The sequence below is a fragment of the Diospyros lotus genome, chromosome 10 (genome assembly GCF_014633365.1).
Source record: "Diospyros lotus cultivar Yz01 chromosome 10, ASM1463336v1, whole genome shotgun sequence".
Taxonomy (NCBI): Eukaryota; Viridiplantae; Streptophyta; class Magnoliopsida; order Ericales; family Ebenaceae; genus Diospyros; species Diospyros lotus.
This window is the reverse complement of record NC_068347.1, coordinates 300,373-315,904: the sequence shown is the minus strand read 5'-3', so window position 1 is coordinate 315,904 and position 15,532 is coordinate 300,373. Positions and strand designations below refer to the sequence as shown.

The 15,532-nt window shown below is 36.4% G+C and overlaps 1 protein-coding gene across 3 annotated transcripts in view; it reads left to right on the top strand.

Annotated features, from left to right (window-relative positions):
* The window catches only part of LOC127811011 (uncharacterized), a 38,715-nt gene extending 26,991 nt beyond the window's left edge, over window positions 1-11,724 (top strand). For all 3 annotated transcript variants that reach the window (XM_052350689.1, XM_052350688.1, XM_052350690.1), the window contains 6 exons: window positions 1,126-1,199; window positions 5,791-5,888; window positions 5,962-6,021; window positions 6,116-6,184; window positions 6,262-6,315; window positions 11,289-11,724. In XM_052350689.1, coding sequence (XP_052206649.1) covers window positions 1,126-1,199; window positions 5,791-5,888; window positions 5,962-6,021; window positions 6,116-6,184; window positions 6,262-6,315; window positions 11,289-11,372 — 439 coding nt within the window. In that variant the 3' untranslated portion in view covers window positions 11,373-11,724. The remainder of the gene's footprint in view (window positions 1-1,125; window positions 1,200-5,790; window positions 5,889-5,961; window positions 6,022-6,115; window positions 6,185-6,261; window positions 6,316-11,288) is intronic.
* The last annotated feature ends 3,808 nt before the right edge of the window (window positions 11,725-15,532 follow it).

The window sequence follows — 15,532 nt, the reverse complement described above, 5'->3', positions numbered from 1 at the left end:
CACTTGGGTGAAGAGATGTCTGAAAAGAGATTGGAATTTTGTGGAACATCACTCTTTCTTGTATGCCATGGTGCATCTGAGAGAAAGAAACAATAGTCTTTGAAGTTGTTGAGATCTCTTTACATATTTTTTTTTTTTTTGAGGGAGCAGTTGGAAAATAAGACTAATCGAAAACATGTAAAAAGGTTGTAGAAGCCAAAATGATGAAGAAACGTTTGTAAGCTGTTATTCTGTCTGCAACTCTATACCTAGTATAAACTTTATACCTCATATTTATACTATTATTTCAAGCGAGGAAAGATTACATCGGGATCTATAATAACACAATTACAGCTATCAGTTGACTCAAGATTGTAGCTATTCAATCATCCCAGATTTATAGTTATTAACAGGAGCACTTTTTGTTTCCCCTTCTTCTTGGAATTACTTCATATAGAGAGATGTTAGTTCATTTGAGCTCCTGTATAGGGTTTGCCTCCTGAAGGAGTTCTTTGGTTTTTTCTATGTACTTCTATATATGAAACCAAAAGGATTACACTTTTTCCCCAATTTTTGATTAATATAACAACTGATTTCTTACTATTTTGATATAAAATACTTTTTACGATTTTTATGTTGGTACATTTTATTGATGGAATGCAACTGATTTCTTACTATTTTGATATGAAATACTTTTTATGATTTTTTATGTTGATACATTTTATTGATGGAATGCGGTTGCCATATGATATGATTAATATGTTGATTAACAAGTTATGGAATACATTCTTTTTAGTTTTACTTGAAGTTATCTTGGATTCTTTATGAAAGTTCTCTCATTCCTTTCTCCATATGGTCCAAAACAAACAGAAAGGATCCACCTGCTACACTTCTTGGGTTGTCCATCCTAGCTCCCAAGCAACACCAAAGGGCAGAAACCTGTCATGCCCCATTCTAAGACCCTGGACATACCAACATAGGCAGGAGCAATAGTATAATAGTATTGATCTTCTAGAAAGTCTTTTGTGGCTGCATTGGTGTATGTTTCTCATGCATTACCAAATTGCAATATCTTTGGCATTGATGCTAGGCTGCACCTGAAATATTTTAGCCATTTGAATTATTATTTACTTCCCTTGGGAACAGTGCAGGGATTACTGAAGGATTTTCTATGTGTGGTGGTGATTTTGTTGAAGTCTACAGCGATCCAAGCCAAGTAGGTAGGAGTGATAGTATGAGCTGTGTACTTTCTTCCTTACTGTATTCTGATTGACTGCAGAATAAGAGAACCAATAATGGAAGTCTTGGACAACAATAATACAAAAGGCACTAAATCTCTTGATATCAAATAATCCATTTACTTTTGGTTTTGGTACTTGTTCTCTGCATGGTTCATTTTTTTTAGCACCTCATAGCTTTTAGAGATGAAAGTCTCTTGTAAAGTTATCAAATTTTAAATTATTAGTACCACATTATCTATTGTTTCGATCACTTAAGAAACTCTTCTCATCTTATGTATTTACTATTTTCAAAAGTTAATGCTTTAATTTAGGCTTTTAGTTGGCCTAACAATGCTCATGTTTCTTGAAGAGGTCTTATCATGTTAATTTGCTTGGTATCTATAACTAACTTGTTCTAAATGAGTGGGCATATTTATTCTAGCTTGGTAATCATCTCTATCTATAACTATATCTTCAGTAAGGCTGTTACATCCTATATTATGCCTAAGAATTTCTCTGTGTTTTGATACAAATTACTTTTATTCCATCTACTCTCTTTATAGGTGCATCTATTAGTCTTTTGCTTTCATGTCTAAGCTATCTTAAATGTGTCTTGTGTATCTTATCTTCAATCGATCTCATTTTGACCTTATTAAATATAATATCATTTTTAATTCTATTTTTACTTACATGGTTGCACATCTACCATGATATTGTCATCTTAATTATGCTCATATTTACATGGATTAGTGTGTTAATTGCCCAACTTTTCATGCCTTATACAAAGCTGATCTCACATTCGTATGATAAAAACTTCTTTAACTTTAAAGAGATTTTACAATTGCATAGGAAACTAGAAGCTCTTAATTACTTCAATTATCTTACCTTAATTTTGTTTGTAACATCCTCAATTTTTCTTTTCTGTTTTTTTTTATCTCCTTAAACAATTGCTTTGTGATATCTAAACTCAATCTTTTCTTGAAATGACTTGATCTTCAACTCTCATTATGATATCATGCATACTTCTATTCTTTCTAAACATACTTTCCACATATTCAGTTTTTGACTTGCTCAACTTCAAACCTTTTGAATTTTAAGTTGTCCCTGTATGGCTTAGCCTTCACCATTTCTTTTGTCTCATCCTCTAAGATAATGTTCTTCTACAAATAACACATGCCAATATATCTCTTCTTAGATGTGGTTAATGAGTGTCTACCATTAGAACAATAAGATAAGGGCTCAATGCAGATTTTTATGTAATATAGTTATAATTAGAAAGGCCTAATATCTCTCCTGGAAGTCCTAATACACGATTTTTGTAATAAATGTCTTTTATAATTTGCATATACACAATTACTCCCCCTTTTTTCTCTAAAACCCTTCAAAGTATTTCTTTAAGAACTCTGTCATAGACTTTTTCCAAGGCGATAAACACTGTAAATCCTTATGTTTATTTTTAGATCCTTTCATCAGAGACCTAAAGCAAGTAGATAGCTTTCATTGCTGACATACTAAGAATCAAACTAATTACCTTTCAATAGCCTTGTTTTTTTTACCTTTGCTTAATCAATCTCTCCCAAAATTTTCTAGCATGGCTTATTAGCTTGTTTTCTACGTAATTTTCACAATTTGGAACATTACCTTTGTTTTTGTAACTGGGCACGATCATCTTAAAATTCCTTCTTGCATGCATTCATATGATTTTTTTGCACCATTGTTTTGTCCAACCCGTTATCATTTTTCATCTTTTTAATGGCTTTCTCTATTTCTTTTGGGAAAATATGTTTACAAATATGTAATTCCTATCTTATTCATAATTAACTTGTTATCATAACATAATGTTTTTCTTTGCATCCATTGAATGGCTTCGAGAAATATTCATCTCATCTTTCCTTGATCACTATCTCATTTACCAACAACTTTTGGTCTTTGTCTTTTGTGCACCTTAATTGACTCAAATCCCTCATTTCTCCTCCTCTTGCTTTTGCCAACTTGTATATATCTCTTTCCCCTCTTTTACTGTAATAACTGCCTTTTTTGCTTCTTTTTTTTCCAAAGTCAAAATATACGTCTTCAAATTTTCTTCTCTCAGGCATGCATGTAAGTCTTGTAGCAAGCTATCTGTCACGACCCTAAGGGCAAGCAAGTATTTTGTTAGAAAGTTATAACCACTTGTATTAGCAGTTAGCTGGGGGGTTAATTGGTTAGGAGGTCAGTTAGCTGGGTGGTTAATTGGTTAGGATGTCAGTTAGCTAACTGTACAACAGATCACTCCCTTTTGGTTATGATGGTTATGATTTGGTTAGAAGGCAGGCACTATATAAGGCCTGCAGGTATGTGGATGTGGTTATGTTGAGTAATAACAGAAAGATCTTTCTCTCAAACCCTCCTTCTCCCTTATCTCTCTCTTTTCTCACTCTCTGTTTCTAATTGAGAACCAAAATACCAGATTTGTCCAACCCTCAATTACGGGGCTTGACACTCTCTTGGTCTTATTTTTGTTGTACTTGCTCACTTCACCACTATAACTCCTTTTGATATGGGTCTTTTCCTTTTGACTCTTTTAAAATAGACTTTTCCATGTTTCAAATTATAGTAGCCATCTTATCAACACAGGATTAACTTGAAACTGATCCACATTTGGTTACCTTTGTTCCCCCAAAAGTATTGTCTACACTTTCGGGCCTTTGGCCTGGTCAAGCCACCTTTTCTCTTAGGCTTGAGAATGGAGCATGGTTCCTGGTCTGACCCTCTAGTGACTTGTGCATTAGAGATGTGCTCATTGTGCCTTTCTCAAGTGTAGATGAAGAAGTAGAATATGGGCCTCCGCTAGCCATTGGAATTAGAATTTTCCTTAAGTTCCACACTGTAAATTCCTAGAGGAGCCTTTGTGCTTCTTGTAAATTTTTGTGTTTTGGGGGTATTTTCCAAGCTTAAAATTCTCAAAGAAACCTCTTCCCCCTTTTTTCCCTGTAATCTCTCTTTCTCTCTCTTCTCTATTTTTCTTCTACTTTATCCTTCATCACAACCAATAAACTAACATTTTGAGTTAGTAATGTTAACCTTAGACTCTTAGATTATACCCTTAGGCTAGAAAACCCTCTCCAACACTCTCGGATGCAGTGTAAATATAAGAACAGAAAAATGAACAACAGAAAAGAAATTAACAGAATTGAAAAGATCAAACCATAAAGGAGATACAATAGATTTATCCTGGTTCAAGCCAATTTAATTGGCTCTACATCCTGCAGTCCAACATCCTAATCGAGCAGCTTTTATTGAGAAGAAACTGATAAGTACAAAACCCAAGCCCTCTCTCAATCCTATCGCTCAAGGACAACCCTTGTTCACTCCAAGAAAGCTCAAGAACACAATACACATGCCTCACTTTCTCTAGAACAAAAAATACTCACAATAGTAACCGAGAACTTGACAAGAGAGAAGATATCCTAGACTGCCGCCTTGCCCTCTTATTTATAGAGGAGGTAGAACCCCCCATATAACTAATAACTATAGGGAATTTACAGTTAGACCCCCAAAGATACATTAATTACACTTTTGCTTAAAAAACCCTAACTGTTTAATAGCTTCCAGCCGAAAGCCATCAACGCTCCACTGATCTTCTAATCAGAAAACTCTAGGCAAACCTTAACAAGTAACATATATATGTTAGTCAAAAGTTTTTATGCCCTTCTAAATAGGGGTGTTCATTTGGTCTAGACCGGACTAGGACTGGATTTTTAAAAAATCTTTGACCAAAGACTGGACTGGACTAGATTGGTTTGGTCCAATTCGGTCCCACCTTTAAATGAGTTTTAAGTTTACCAGTTTTGATGGTCGTCGGTAGGAGCTAGTGGTTGGAGGTGGTGGTGCTACAGCAGCCGAATAGTGGCTGTGATTGTGGCAATTGTCAGTCTGCACCATTCACACTTGACTGAGCAAGAGAGCAGAGATGAGGGGACGTCAGGGAAAGAGAGAGCAGAGATGAGAGGTGTGATGGAGATGGTGGCTTGATGACGGTTGGAGTTGGTGGAGTGGAGATGACAGCTCAATGATGGGGCAATGGTGTGAATCGATGATGGTGGCATGATGGCGGGGAGGGGGTGAATCTGACTCGACAATGGCTCCACGGTGGTAGATGAAGAGAAGACGGTGTCGGTTGATGATGGATTGGTAGCACAATGGTAGGGTGAGGCCAACTGTGCTGATGGTGGCTACTGTCATGATGGTAGGGAAGAGAGGGATGGACTGTTGATGGAGGTATGGAGATGGCAATCTCTTGACAGATATGGGTAGGGTTAGTGGGTATTGGGTTGGGCTCATTTAGTCAATTAAGCAAATTAAATTTAGCATAGGAATTTGAATTTGAATTAATTTGGTCTTCTTTCCAAGATTGGGACCATACTGGGACTGATTTTTCCAAAGATGTGGACCACAGACTGGTCCGAAACGGTCTTCCAGTCTAGATCGGAATTTGAACACCCTCTACTTCCAAATACCATGGAGGTGCCTGATTTGCTGTCCAAGGTGTTGATATGCTAGCTATATACAATATTTTTTGCAAGGATATAATTATGACCCTATGTTGCAGGAGTGTGGGATGCAGTTGTGACCTGTTTCTTCCTTGATACAGCACACAACATCGTTGAATACATTGAGATAATTTCAAGAGTTCTCAAATATGATGGGGTAAGATCTTTAAATGAGCTTCTTCAAAGTTTCTCCTATCATTCAAATGTATCCTTATTTGGTTGGTTTATAGGTTTGGATAAACTTGGGGCCTCTCCTTTACCACTTTGCTGACATGTATGGACAAGGAGATGTAAGATTCTATTCCTTGTTGCTCAAGATATTCTGTCCTGCTCTGTTGGCTGGATTAATGGGCTGATATACTGGTTTCTGTTACTACTTTGTAGGAGATGTCAATTGAATTAAGTTTAGAAGATGTAAAAAGAATTTCTTTCCATTATGGATTTGAGTTGGAGGTACTGTTCTGGTGTCTTTGCATTATTATATGGCATTACTTACTACTGTGTCCTAACTCTTCAATTTTGGACAACAGAAAGAGGAGAGCATTGAGACAACCTATACCACAAACCCTCAATCCATGATGCAAGTAAGTTTCTACCCTTACATGGATATGTACCATTACACCCTTTTTTTTTTTTTCTATGTTCAATATTAATCAATTGGAACCCATCATCTCTCCCTGCCAAATCGTGATATCCATCTTAGACTGAACTTTTAACTGGTCATGCATGCTTGGGCACATACAACGGGATTTCCAAGAATATGGAGTAAAATATTTATTTGCTTGCATTTTTAGGGGAAACATTCTAAATTTATGTTTCTTGTGGTTCAAACATATTGTGTTTCTCATTTACTCACCTTAACTTTCTATGAAATTTCTTACGGTTACAATAAATTCTGGAGTGGTTAGCATAAAGAAATGTCTATTCTTCATGCTTAACTGGAATATAAGAGAGAGATACAAGTCTGTTCAAGTTAATCTCTCGAAAGATGCCTGTCATGTGGGTGTTGAAGAACTATCCTTGCAGTATCCATGTAGATTGTAAATGAAAAATGAATGGGAAGAAAAACATAGACAGAAATTTAGAACAAAACTTCCTTACATCTGATTTCAATAAATAAGCTGCCTTTATACAGCAACAAGCTACGCACATGGGAGAGAAATCCAAATTTAGCTTATTACCTACTACATCAGCTAACATGCTTTATTTGTCTAGACAACTTCCTATATTTTAAGGGCATACACAATTTTGTACCTAACATTGCCTACAAAGTTGCATTCAAAGGTTACAAGATAACATATCTTGGAGTACCTAAGAAAAATCTCAGCATGTGTTATACTTTTTACCTAACATTGACTACAAAGTTACATACAAAGATTACACGAGACAAAAGATACACAACATACCTTGGAGGGAAAATGCTATTAGTACATCATGGGTTACACCATGGGCTACATAATGTAGCTAAAATGTCCAAAATACCCTTCATCTAAGATGATGAAGTGAGGCGATGAGGTGACGTGAAGTGGTGAGGCGACATGAAACGGTGAGGCGCATGACTAAAATACCCCTCACCCAAGGCAGTATGAGGCGGTGAGGTGTGGGGTATTTTTGTCATTTATGATGCATTATGCAGCTCATGGTGTAGCTCATGGAGTACCAATAGCACGGTCCATCTTGGAGTACCTAAGAAAAATCTCAGCACATTAACACTCAAGATTTTAATTGGAGACTCTAAAAGCTCAAACTTGCTCTTTAGAAGAGCTTTAGTCCACATCAACAATTTGATCTTCTAATTTATGATGAATCAATTTCCCATGCCGCTTCTTCTCAGCTTCTCGAATAGCATGAAGCTTAACATTTATATGTTTTATTCTCCCATGCTGGACAGGATTCTCAGTTATGGCAATGGCTGATTTATTATCACACCTAATCTTTGTAGCCTCTTCTTGCTCCTGCCCCTGATCAGACAACAATTTTCTAAGCCGTATCACTTTGTTGGCAGCTGCAGCAGCAGAAATGTATTCTGCTTCAGCTGTTGACTGTGCTACTACTTCTTTCTTGGAGTTTCAAGAAAATGGACCTAATCCAAATGAAAAAAAAGAAAGAATAAAAGAAAAAAACATAGCCAGATGTACTCTTAATGTCTTCAAGGCATCCTGCCCATTCACTATCCACATAGCCTTTCAACTTGCAAACCTTCTTGCTTCAAATGACATATGCTTTAATCTGATAGAAAAGCTTGCTGAGAACATTAGGTCAGGCCTTGTAGCTGCCAACTGTAACAAACTTCCTATCAAACTTCTGTATAAGATTGCATCCACTTTGTCAGCTCCATTATCTGGACAATTTTTCATTCTGAACAAGTGGTGTAGCAACAGATTTGCATTGCTCCATATGAAATTTCCTTAACTTGCACAATGCATATTTCTTGTGAGATAAGAAAATGCCAGAACTGAATTGCCAAACCTCCATGCCAAGAAAATACTTAATCAAACCGAAGTCTGACATTACAAAAACTTGCTGGATTTGACGTTTAAACTGATTTAGAAGGTGAGAATCACTTCCGGTGACCAGCAAGTCATCGATGTAGAGAGAAACTGTTAGTTCCTCCCATCATGACATGATTTAACATATAAAGTTGCCTCATTCTTGCTCCTCCTAAATCTTTCATGGATTAGGTTGGACTCTATCCTAGTGTACCAGGTTTTGGAAACCTCTTTAAGCCCATAAAGTGCTTTTCAACCTATAAGCCTTATCCTCATGTCTTGGCACAATAAAACCTTATGCATACTGTACATAAATCTCTTCTTGAAGCAAGCATTAAGGAATGCCGATCTTGCATCCATATGATACACCTTCCACTTCAAGACCAGGCTGGTGAGCATATCCCTTGACCACTAGTCTAGCTTATTTTTGAAGATGGTACCATCAGGACTCAGTTTTGTCCTGCAAGGCCATCTAACTCCAATTACATTTTTAGCTTGTGGCCTGCCAGCGTGCTCTCAGGTCTGGTTCTTCATAGCAGCTTTCTGTTCTTTGAACTTGGATGCTTCTTCATTACTAGCAGGATAAAATATGGAAACATTTCACCTTTCATAATCAGGAGGTGAGTCTTCATTTAGAGCGTGAAAAGTCACTGTGTTGCTTTCCCAACTGACAACATTTCATAAATTTCCTTTTTTACTGAAATTTCTGACATATACTTCACCATACCATTTGCTTCCATAAATGTTAAGAGAAATCAAGTTGCAGTGCCCAAATCTCCTATGGCATGTCCATGTGTCATTAGTCTTTGGGCTATAGACATGATGATTAGTTGAATCCCATTGCAAAGGAAAACTATTATATACCATTTTAACGTTAGCTATCTCAAGATCATAAGGATAATAAATGGTACATAATTTATCCTTAAATGACCTTTGTTGAGAATTTAGGCAACCCAATAAATTTTGGTCAAGGTTAGGGATTTATTAAACATCAGAAATGAGCTTCATACCTTTTTTAGTTTGAATTGCAACACTCCCTTTGCCTTCTGATTTCACAATGGCTCCATTCCTCGGCTTCTGAACAAACTCTCCTGGCCATGTGGCTGGTACAGTCACCATCCAGAAACCATGAGTATTTCTCAATTTAATTAACAAATTGAGAGCCTTTAGTTGCTGCAGACAAATAGTCTTCACTTGGCAAATCTTGGGAAAAATTAGCTTCTTGTGCTGGTTGATTTTGACTTTTTTTTTTTTCACTTTGCAGAATCTCTCAGTGTGTCCATGCCTTTTGCAGTATATACACTGGTACAGGGATTTTCCTTTGTACGAGAAATCTTTCTCCAAGTGGTTAATCCTTTGGCAGGTGCCACAAGGAGGAAATTTGCCTTTTTTAAAAAAATTCTTTGGAATTCTGAAGAGCTTTACCTTTCCAGGCTTGTCAAATACAACCTTTTACTTTAGCATCTTGATGATTCTTTCCTTAACGTTTGGTCTAAAATTCTACTTTTGTAACCTCATCAGACCTCATGGAGACCCTTTGTTCGTGGGCTTGCAACTAACTGATCTTCTTCAGATCACATGATTCCTCAATTGCAGAAACTTTTTCTTCAAACCTCTCAGGCAAACTAATCAACATCTTTTCAACAACCCTGCTGTCCTGAAAGTCCTCTCCATACAATCTCATTTGATTGACTAACTCCAACTTTGCAGAATAATCTTTAATAGACTTCCATCTCTCGTCTTTAACATCTCAAACTCTCCCTTGAGAGTTTTTAATTTCCCAGATCTAACCCTGACACCACCTTCAAACTCTTCATTTAGCTTATCCCATGCTTCTTTTTCTGTCTGAGCACCAACCAGCCTTAAAAAGATTGTCCTAGACACAGCAGAATGAAGGAAAGATAAAGTTCTAAAATTCTTGGTATAGACTTAAGTATGCTGCTTGATCTCCTGCAAGGTAGGATTCTCGGGAAAAGGTGGCTTTATAACCTTTTTCAACTGATTCCAATGAGTCATAGGCTATAAAAAAAGCTTTCACACGGGTTGCCCAGAAATCACAATTTTCACCTGTGAAAAAAGGTGATGTAGGCAATGACACTGTTGTTGCCATGGGAATGAAGTCTGAAATTTTGAAGAAAAATTCCTTAACTTTCTGAAATCACTCAAGGTCTTTTCCACGGGCCCTTAAGAAGAGACCTCCTGTAACATTTAATATGAACATGTAGCAAAAGACAGAAATGTGGAGCATAACTTTGTTGTCTTAGTTCATTAGATAAGCTTCCCTTGTATAGCAGCAGGCTAGGTAGGTGGGAGAGCCAAATTTAGCTTTTTACCTACTACATCAGCTAACATGCTTTCTTTATCCAGACAGCTTTCCATACTTAAAAGGGCATATTCAACTTTATACCTAACCAGTGTGCTGACCCACTCAAACAGTCATCGGCCTCCGATTGACTTCTTCCTTAGGTTGGCTTCAATTTGTTCTCCAGAAATCACTAAATTCTGATGCCTTCTCCCAGCAGACGTTTATCATTACCTAGTATCTTCTACGTTTTATCATTACTCTTTATAAGTCTTCCTAGAAGAGCTTGACAATCAATGTGTGGGCATCTTTTCATTTTGCCTCTTTTGTACCTTGGCTATTATGGTCTCCTATACTGGGACGTTGTGGAAGGCTTGGTTTGTGAGCAGTTCCAGCACCTGAGAACAATCGCTGATGGACTCTATAGCTGGGCTGGCCTACTCTACTGGGTATCTCGGAGGTCTTCTTGAGCTTTAGTAGGCTGTCTGGCATTCCTTGGAGAAAAGAAAGGATTGGCTTCATACGAGATTGAGGCTGGACCTGGAAACAACCTATTCTTGAATTTAAATCAGCTGATTGATTATTTAGTGGTGTGGAGGACTTCATAGAACATTCATACTGTTTGGACGGAGGAAGTTTCTCCCTCCATTTTTATTCCTGCTTGGCCCTGTAGCCAAGCTAGCGCCAGCAGGTGTAAGTTATAGGTTTGTGCTTTTAGCGGCAACTCTTTTATCATTGATTTTAAAGTTTGTTCTTCCAATTGCAGAACCGTTACTATACTGCATTTTGGGTGATGAGGAAGAAGGGCGCGTTCAAGGAAACAACAAAAAAGGAACAACAGACTCCATGATTCTCTCTTTTCTCCTATTTGGCACCATTCCCGTGATGAGAATTCCTCTGAAAGACACTTCTTGTTGCTACTGTTAGTATGCTTTCCCTCCTGACCTTGTTATCAGACATTGGAGCTGCATCTAGATTGAAATGCTGCTACAGCTCAAGACATTGACCAAAGGCACAACATACATATATTTTCAACCATTCATGTACCTTTGCAAGTTGCAATTCTCCCTCCAGGGAAGAGTTGACAACTGTTGTTCTAGTTAATTTTCTTCCCTTATTGATTAGTAGTTGTGTTCCTTCCATTTTGCTGTCTCTGGATCATCTGCCCTTTGCAATTCATCAAGGGTAAACTTTTCACGTGCCATGGGGAAGCTTTTTACTGGCGGGTGAATTGATGCGTTCATTATACACACACAATAGCAGCAAGTCGGTATTAAGCAATAGCAGAACTTAATTATAGCTTCAATTCTGGCTTCTGGGTGCCTAGCAGCCAGATTGCAATGGGAACGACCCAAAACTGGGTTATCAAGTGTAATACAACAACGATGCATGTATATTAAGAGAGGAAGCTGTATATATCGTGAAATATGTTTAAAGGGGTCGAGAATGTAAACGAAACTAAGAATTGAACAGAGAACGAAGAAGAAAGAAGAAATCAAAGAAAATGAACTCCAGATTGTGCAACTAACACGCATTGTCCTAAGTATATTTTTAACTAACTTCAAACAGGAGGACATGGAAATAACAGTACATGAGCTTGCTAGTGTTTAAACAGAGACGACTTAAGCTAGTGGCTGCTAGATTTTTTATCACCAGAATGATATACTAGTTGGCTTCAAGAGCGATATTTTTTTATTTTTAATATATTTATTTAAACTAAAAATTTTGTATTATGTTTATACTTTTAGAAAATATGTTTTCTGAAATATATTTTTAGTTGATGTAAATATATTAAAATCTTTATAAATGCTTAATTTTAGAAAATATATTATTGTAATGACATGGTATCACAACCTAATAATAAGTAGTCATGTATTTACTTGGTGACTTCTTAGTGGCAAAAAACTATTATTTGCTTTTTAAAACTTTAGAGACAACTTTATTTGTCTTCTATAATCTAATCTGTCTTTAAAAATGAACTTTATACAGTATAGCTCTCTCTCTTTTATTTCTATGTATATGTAGGAAAGTATGAGCGTGCGTCCTCACGGGAGTAATATGGTTAGTTTTTAGATAGTAGATTGTACTTAAGGAAAGTATCAACAGGAAAGTATCAACGTGTTCATTTATTGATGACCCATTATAATTATGACAAAAACCAAAACAAAAGAGGAAATAAAGATAACACAATGAGTACTCTAACTTGGTGGCAAGGGTTATGCCAAGGAAACCATGGATGCAACAATAATGTAGGTAGATGATTACGATGAGAAGATCAAACAAGACCATGGAACATCTCAGCTGGTAAGCTCCTAAAACAGAACATTAGAGAATGGGGCCTGCACATCCTTCCAACCCAGATGGATTAATTTCTCAAAGCTCAAAGTCTGGACTCAAGGGAGGGGCTTAATTAATGTAACAAAATTACCAAAGAAAATATCTTTCATATAGCAGTGGCACTGGGGGTCCCGATATTGATGGATGAATCTTTCACAGTGGGTAACAAAACAGATGGTTCGAATGTTTGAGAATAAGGATGGGGGTTGAAATAAACAAGCCATTGCTTGCAACTATCAGACAGAGGATCTACATCACTCCCTTCCGAGTGTCTTTTTGGGGTGGGGAAATAGACCACATCCTAGCTAACAGTGAAGAAGTGGAGGAGGGCCTCGATCAATACTCTAGAGATTTAAGAGTAAGATCCATAAGAAACAACAGAAAGGGATGGTTCAAGAAGAAGTGGGGAACTTAGGGGTGATACATTACAAATCAAATTTATCAGAAAAGCGCGATGTAGTTTCGGATCCTGACAATGTTATAAAATAATATTTCAAAAGAATATTTCAACTTATTTGAATTTTGTATTCCTCTCCAGATCCTTCTTGCTTGCTGGCACCAGAATTGTTTTCTTCCTTTTGCTTCTTTATAATTTCTATCACCTTCTTCCCCGTGACTTTTCAATTTACTATTGAAATTACGATTGCATTGGTGAAATTAGACAAACTCAATTTACTGTTATGGTTGAATTTATCAAATTGAGATTGTTTACTTTTCTTTTATAAATAGAAGATCTCGTCCAGCCTATAATATATCTTCAATTTTATTAACTTTTCCTCTCTAATATTACTTTATTTTTTGTATCAATATTTGTTGAATTTTATTTCTTTATTGTTCCCACTACCTTGTACTACTATTACTCTATAACTAGTAATATTTGTGTCCTCAAAATAGGTGCTTTGATATAATCATTATTGTGTGTGACAAAATTTAACTTTAGAAAAGTGACATCCTTAATTATTTTTATTATCATTATTTTGTTAATATTCTACTTTCAATTCTTTTAGTATTTCTACTAGACAAACCATATATATATATATATATCAGCGAACGTATTTCAAGCTAGGCTTTTGATGATTCTAGTGACCAGAGATGGAAGTGGTTCATCACTTGGGAACTATGTAGAGATGAAGCATATTACCTGAGAAACAATTACAGAGGAAACAGTAGAAAAAATGAAAATGGCGTAGCGTAGAAACAACGTTGATGCCATTAATTAATTGCCTCAATCTTTGGCAATTAGGGGGAACATAGAAGGAGGATGGCAAACAAGGTGAGGGAAGGATCTAGATTTACTCTAAAAGGGCGTGGCAAAATGTAGGAAGTACTAGTGTAAACATTAATCTAGGTAGGAGGATGCCTATTTGTGCAATTGTCACTCCAGTCACACTTAGATGACAGAAGATAAAGATGACGGACAAATGTCGATAACTCTTTGGGATGGAACATGCATATGGAAACAAAGGACTTGAAAATTATGGACACACGGTGTGAGAAACAATTATGGAAGGTGATATCTGACTACTATGAGGCAATGAGAGAGCACAGAATTAAGGAAACATATTGATGAATGGAAAATGGATAACATCAAGAGCGCAGACCACCTTTGATGGTTCAAGATTTGGTGGACTGGAATGTTAAAGACATTGGAGGAAGGATCTTCTAGAGGAGCTCTTCTCACTAACTTCAGATTCCCAGATGCCAGGGGAGGGAGTATTTATGGACATATATGGATTGATAAGGATAATTAATACTCAGTTCTCCACTCTCAAGGCCCATGGACTTGAAAATGGATTGAAGCTTGTTTTGTGGAGGATCACAGTGGGATCCCTGTCGGCAAGGATGGAGGTGGACTGGTGGAGAGAGGATCCCAGGAGCATCCAACAAGTGCCCAATCTGCAATACTGATGCGGGCTTTATGAGAGGGTCGCCGTAAGGAACCTAGAGGGCAAGGTCCTGCAAGAAAAAACTAGTGTGGGTTACTCCTCTTCTTTATGTTTTGAGGTATTTGCGTTAATTGAAGCAAAATTTTCTAGTGGAGGATCTTAAACAAGATGCTATTATGTTTAAAACTGACTCAAAAATCCTTCCTTGGTTGGTTAATGTTTTTGTAGAGGACATTATAGTCATGGCTCCAAGAAAACCTTGATAGAGATTCATCTTTGTGAATCAAACTGTGAAGCCAAGAGTACAACCTTTCAATTTGCATCATGGGCGAACCTGGCAGCTGTTACTAAATTTAAAATTTTTTATACTATTTTTCTCACTCAAAAAAATTAAATGAATTAAAGGCACTTATTATAGTTAAAAATATCTATTGTTTTTGTTTCAAATGCCTATATTTTAAAAAACAAAATAATATTTGTCTCTAATTAATTATTTATCTCTAAAAATAATTTTGACACCACTTATTAATAGAATTACTCTTTAGACTATTATTGAGTACATAAACTCTATTACTAGACTTTGCATTTAAGAAATTGAAGAGATTTTTTTTTTTTATCATTTTAAATGAGAAGATTAAGCGAGTTATTATCTTAAATAAAGATTTGGTGTGTTGTTGATGGTTGTGTTATAAATAATATATCAAATGTGGTTGAGAGCCATTAAACTCAATACCAAGTGGTTCTGACGGTTTTTTGTTTTTATATGGCAAGTTAATAAATCATCAGT